We start from the raw sequence: 6098 nt of genomic DNA on the forward strand, positions 1-6098 counted from the left end.
TCGAACAAAAAACGTGAAAAAGAAAAATAGAAACTTGGCCGTGGCCTCCCGCACGACCAGTCCATTTAGGAGCCGCCAGACGCGAGAGCAAGTGAGACCTTAGCGCTGCCCGGCTTTTGCCGCCTGCATTGGCATCAGCGACCAAGGCCGACCTCGCGCTCAGCACAGCACAGGCAGCAAGCCGTCAATCGGCACCCACCACACAGGCGAATGCCTCCCGCGCAGGGCAGGAAGCAATACTGGAGTTGGAGGGAGCTGGCGAGACGTCCTACTCGACTCCGACGCGGACGCGCGCCATGTGTTCGGCCAAATGCTTCTGCAGACTGCGGGCACAAGCGCGCTTGTCAGTAGAACTTCTTTGTTCTCAGAAGCAAACTGAATCGCTCTCGTGATGACCATTCTCTGCAGATGATGAATATGTGAGAACGATACGTCATTGATATCCTGAAATCAGCTGTCCGGTCTGATTTTCGAGGCCTTGGTGATAGATGTTCTCTTGTGCGAAGAGGGAAATAGTCTCGACTGTGATGCCCAGGAATGTCTGCCGCAATCGTGTGTTTGTTGCTGCTGAGGTTAGAAAATTATACATCAGTTTTGTCTTCCGCAATTGTACGGTAGTTTCTGCTTTTAGTTTAGAAAAGCATAAAACTGAGTTATTTTTGCTTGTCACAGACAGTCATCCTACTTCGTAGTAATCCTGTGCCTTTCGTATTTGCATACTAATCACGAGCCTTTCCTTCATAATGCTAAATTTTGAATTGCTTTGGCTCTCTAATTTGTTTGAACTGATCATTTAAGAATTTCAGATAAGCGCAACCAGATCTTTTGACCCTTCCGCTAAAAGGTGTAACGTGGTAAATTTGTCGCAACAAGCAGCATGGCATTCTTGTACTTTTCTTGATGAACTGATGAATCCGGTGTATTTGAGTGACATCTGGATCACCTTCTCAGCTGACGTGAACCACATGTTTTGCTGCTTATAAATATATTAAATACAAGTGCATCCAGATACTTCTTAATGAAGGTTGCCTTTTCTTCTCAGGCATTCCTTTCCTCAGTGGTTAGGCGGACTTTGGAGACACAAATTTGGTGTGAAGTGAACCATAGGGCCTTCATTTCTGATCATCAAGATGGCATGACTGATTTACGTCAGTCATTTTTCTGTTTTACTCAGTTAGTATATGCTCGTGCAATCATACACTTTCGGATATAATAAGGTCACAGTTTTTCTCCTGTAATAATGTAGCATGTTCATGCTTCTGTCGAGCAAGAACTATTTCCCACAAACAGAGAGAGAAACCCAAAGCACTCTTTTTGGTAATTTTTGTTACATTAGTGTTGAAGAATAGAAACGGCGTCTTGTTAAGAGACCATTTGTCTGGTATTTATACCTGTACACCAGCCTCGCAAAGCATCACTGTTCTCTGAAAAGAGAGACTGCACTTTGTGTTGACACTATCCTTGCACCCCTGCAGAAAATTTCACTATTCACGGAAACTATCAGAACAATAGAAACATATGATTCTACATATTTCGATGGCTACGAGTTTATTTCTAATGAGTTTGTTGATGCTTTTGCTTGACTCTAACCCCTGCACAGCTCTCTCATGGAGGAACAATAGTTTAGTGGATGATATTGGTATACCATGTCCAGTTTCTCCGCATCCGTTTACTATGTGCAAGTCAGAGGCAGAAGCTTACGGCTATCCATGTGAAGATCACAAGGTATTAGAGCTCTTATGAATGTACTCCTAGAGATCATTTTCGCATTCGAATTTATGCTTCCGTGATAAAATGCTGCCCTCTTGTGAAGTATATTGTCTAAATCTATGGCAGGTCACAACTGAAGATGGATATATTCTTAGCTTAAAAAGGATTCCTCATGGCCATGATACTGATAACTCAACCGGGGATGAGAAGACAAGGCAACCAATACTGCTATTCCACGGGCTTTTTGTGGTAAGGGCGTTGTTGGAGAAATCTTGGGCCTCTGAGATTTATGCATAGCTGAATCAAATGTCTGGATTTGACAGGATGGCGTTTCTTGGCTACTGGGTACACCAGACCAATCACTTGGCTTTATTTTGGCAGACGGTGGGTTTGATGTTTGGCTAGCGAACACTCGTGGAACTAATACCAGCCGCAAACATACATCGCTGTCCCCAAAAAATCCGGTTTTTGTCTCAAACCTAATCAAGAACTCATATATGTCGTTAGATTTTCACCTATAGTATATTGACTAATATTTTTAGGCTTTCTGGGATTGGTCGTGGGACCAAATTGCTGAATATGATCTTCCAGCCGTGCTTGAGTTTGTGTATCACCACACAGGACGTCAAAAAGTCCACTATATCGGTCACTCACTGGTGAGCTCAGATGCCCCTCTTAAATTTTTTGATAGGTTAACACTTGGGACTTGAGAAGTGTACTGAAGCAATTTTTGCTTTACTTTCTAGGGAACCTTGATTATTCTTGCAGCCTTCTCTGAGCACAAGTTACTACACTTAGTTCGATCAGCTGTGTTGCTCTGCCCAATCGCTTATCTGAGCAGAACTAGATCCGATCTCACCCGGCTTGCTGCTAAAATGTTCATGGCAGAAGTAAAATACTGTTCAGGCTACTGGTGCTTATTGGAAATTGCCACATTTGTAAATTATATGGGACTGATTTATCTCTTCCTTTTTATCTTCCGCAGGCAGCTCACTTTATAGGTCTTCACGAGTTCAATCCTGTTGGGTAGGTATCTTTACTACGACTGCTAATTTGTTTAAGTAGGAACAAAAGGCAGCATGTACGCTTGATTACCAAGTTTCTGCTTGTAGTTTTGCATCTTGCTGCAACTTATTGATTATGAGTAGAGGTGCACGTGTTTAAGATTTTCTACGAGGTTGTCGCTGTATGAATTTCAATGTGATATCAATGTTGGCAAGTAAGAATCACATGCTTTAGACTTGCCATTCCGGTAAGCAGTCACAACTCCTAATGTGCTGACTCCAACCTCAAGTATTGACTGCTACAAATGTGCTGCTACATGACAGAAAAACTGCAGCTGAACTTCTAGCCAAAGTATGTGGCGACCCCAAAATTGACTGCCACGATGTATTTTCTGCTCTTGCAGGTTTTTCCTTTCATAATTTTTTCTAGATTCCAAACAATATTTTACATTCAGCTGAAGTTGGCCTTGTATCCTACTAACTGTGATTTGCTGACGCTTGAAGGACCGGACTGTTGCCTCAATAAATCAACTACATGTGCCTTCATGCTGCATGCTCCACAGCCTACGTCTATGAGAAACCTTATTCACTTGTCGCAGAGTAAGAATCACAATCGGAAGCTTAAGTTTTCGCTTGTTCAAAGCTCAGGAACGATGTTAACTTTTCTCATCCCGATTTGCATGCAACCAGTGGTCAGGAACGAAGGGGTCAGAAGGTATGACTACGGCAATGCCAAGGAAAACATGAAGCATTACAAGCAACCACGCCCTCCGCTGTACAACCTCTCATCCATTCCGACCCATGTCCCCATGCTCCTGACGCATGGCGGCCAAGACTTCCTCGGCGATGTCCCTGACACCAGGCACCTCCTGAAGACACTGGTCAGAAACCATGACTCCGATAACATCGAGGTGCAATACTTGCCCGACTATGCTCATGCTGACTTTGTGATAGCCTATAATGCTCCACGCCTCGTATATGAACCGATGGTCGACTTCTTTCAACGTCACTGAGGGTTACTACTTCACGTCTCTTCATGATCAGCTTCAGCTGTAATTTGGTTCCAGCCTATGCAACCGAAACTTCAACTTGCAAGTTGTCCATGTATATGGCTAGTCAAGCCATAGTATATACCTATATTTGTCAGGCTGATCATGCTAGAGAGTAAACTACGATCAAATAGTCGGTTTCATGTAACCAATTTATCCAGCATATCCTATGGAGTAAGTACCAAAAATATTATTTCAGACAATTATTGGAAGATCTCAAACTTCTGAAGAAAATGCTGTTAAACCTTCTCAGCTAATATCTTATTGTTTCCTATTTACACTGGGTTTTGTGGATGTTTATGTCGTCTTTATATCTGAAGGCTTAAAGCTGTTGTGAAAAGTGTATTACACTGTTTGGCAAATCATACTGTTGTGAAAAGCTGTTATAACTGTCAAAATATATTAAAGTTAGATAGATTACTGTTATAATAGGTATGATTTGTATGCTTCTTGAACCCTAGTGCCCTGTGGGCCCACCCCGCGGTGTGGTGAGCCTAACAATGGCCAGTGGGAAGGCTCTTAGGTAGACGCAGCGTGTGATGATTATGTCCTTCGTTCTGCTCGGTTAGGATTTACTATGACACGCTTGTGTCCCTAGCTGTTTGGGTTCTCCCTATCTCATTCTTGGCATTTTATTGGTTGTGGAGATGTGCTCTATGCCTCATTGGCAGATATAGCTACTTTGTTCGACGAAGTGGGCCTTGATTGTACACATTGTGTGCCTTGTGGCTGCGATGCACTGTGCATGTGTGGTATACGATAATCAATGGGATGATTGGTCCGATTTTTTCGTCCGAAGTTGGTTTAGCGAGCAATACCACCCTCAAATCTTCTTGTTCTCCACTCCCCTTTCATGGGGATCAAGGGGTTCTGAACTATCTAGGAGACCTCCTACGCTGGATCTGAAGTTTGCAAGGCCAGTTATTTGACTTTTTGTCAAATATCTTTCTGTTTCTAATTATAAGGTAAATGTTTGCTTGTACGACACAAGAAAGAAATGTATGGTGAAATTAGATTGATCCAAAAACTATTTATTTTGTAAAAGAAAATAATGTTTGTAGTTTCGAACCACATTGCTAGAAAAGGCGGCATCCTTCTCATGTTAGTCATTTTTGTTGCCTTCGACCAAACCAAGTGTCCCTCTCTAGTGGCGGAGCTTGCAGCCCAAACATGGGCGGGCCAACAAGAAGAACATAGCTTATGGGTTGCTGTTTTAAGGTCCAAGAGTAGGTGTATATTGTATAAAACTTCATGGCCCATTCAGCCTTGCTGAAGCTCCGCCAGTGTCCCTCTCTATATCTTCAACTTTCAAGTAGACAACTCTTTGTCTTCCTCCTTCCTTTTTGCTAATCGTTTGGCCACACCACTATTGAGACATTGTGTGTTGGGATCTTTTCTATCTTTTGTGTGTCCTGCTCATGGTTCTAGGAAAAGAAGGATGGCGATGCACTGTAATGATGATGACAAACTTTGTCCCACATGCCAAACTTTGTCCCACATGCACTCAAGAATGATGAAAAAGTAACAACCATCTGGCTTCGCCTCCGTCCCTGACTTTGTTCTTCACCATTATGTAAATGATCTTGCCATTATTTGAGGAATAAAGTCTTGACGTTCAAAAAAAAAACATCTGGCTTCGCCTCCACATGCACTTCGGACTTCGCTCCACTCGAGCATGAAATCTGCCTATGAACTTTGTATTAATATAATTAACATAAAATATAAGACAACCCTATCTTCATAAGTTTTTTTTCATAGCCTGACGTCTCCTCCCCCACCACAAACTTGCAAGAAGACAGGGTGTCATCCTGCCCCGCCATTTCAGGTTGTCACTTAGCCCTACCAATGCACACGTGGTCTTCTCCATCTACAGAAAAAGGTAATTTATTGCATGCGCTCTGTAGCGACCCGACCTAAGATGGTCAAGCATCTGTGTATCTGTGCCATCCCTGGATCAGTATGCTAGCACACACGGTACATCAATGTATATATCAAAGTGCAATCACATGTATAAATAACGTAAAACTGATATATACCTCATAATACTCAGCGGAAACAATTAAACGGGGGTGGAGTCCCATCAACGCCATCGGCAAGTTGAGTGTAAACCGTAACCCTGTATTGTAACTCTTACTCGTCGAAGAAAATTCTGCAACATGATATGTTGCAGCCGTGTAGGTCAGTACATTGAATGTACCGGCAAGATCACAACATGAGAAAACAGATGATAAAACTATACTATATGCAATATGGCTTTGTGGCTCGGTGTCTAAGTTTTGTTTTGCATAAAAGCTGGTTTTATTTTCCCTACATCAAAGAAATATCAGGAGTCTAT

The 6098-nt window shown here is 42.5% G+C and overlaps 1 protein-coding gene across 1 annotated transcript; it reads left to right on the forward strand.

Annotated features, from left to right (window-relative positions):
- Positions 1-1106: 1106 nt before the first annotated feature.
- On the forward strand, positions 1107-4041 carry LOC123167564 (triacylglycerol lipase 2). The gene is made up of 9 exons (XM_044585398.1): positions 1107-1725; positions 1837-1959; positions 2034-2174; positions 2253-2366; positions 2457-2600; positions 2696-2736; positions 3039-3118; positions 3219-3314; positions 3405-4041. Exons 1-9 carry the CDS (start codon positions 1519-1521, stop codon positions 3725-3727), a joined length of 1269 nt encoding a protein of 422 aa, XP_044441333.1. The 5' UTR covers positions 1107-1518; the 3' UTR covers positions 3728-4041.
- Positions 4042-6098: the final 2057 nt, after the last annotated feature.

Source organism: Triticum aestivum, chromosome 7D (assembly GCF_018294505.1).
Source record: "Triticum aestivum cultivar Chinese Spring chromosome 7D, IWGSC CS RefSeq v2.1, whole genome shotgun sequence".
Lineage (NCBI taxonomy): Eukaryota > Viridiplantae > Streptophyta > Magnoliopsida > Poales > Poaceae > Triticum > Triticum aestivum.

What these genes read in the sequence shown, in the direction of transcription:
- LOC123167564 (XM_044585398.1), top strand. Translation starts at nt 1,519, where the DNA reads ATGATTCTACATATTTCGATGGCTACGAGTTTATTTCTAATGAGTTTG. An exon ending in CTAAAATGTTCATGGCAGAA is followed by an intron (nt 2,601 to 2,695) that starts GTAAAATACTGT and finishes TATCTTCCGCAG; the next exon opens with GCAGCTCACTTTATAGGTCT. An exon ending in TGTATTTTCTGCTCTTGCAG is followed by an intron (nt 3,119 to 3,218) that starts GTTTTTCCTTTC and finishes TGACGCTTGAAG; the next exon opens with GACCGGACTGTTGCCTCAAT.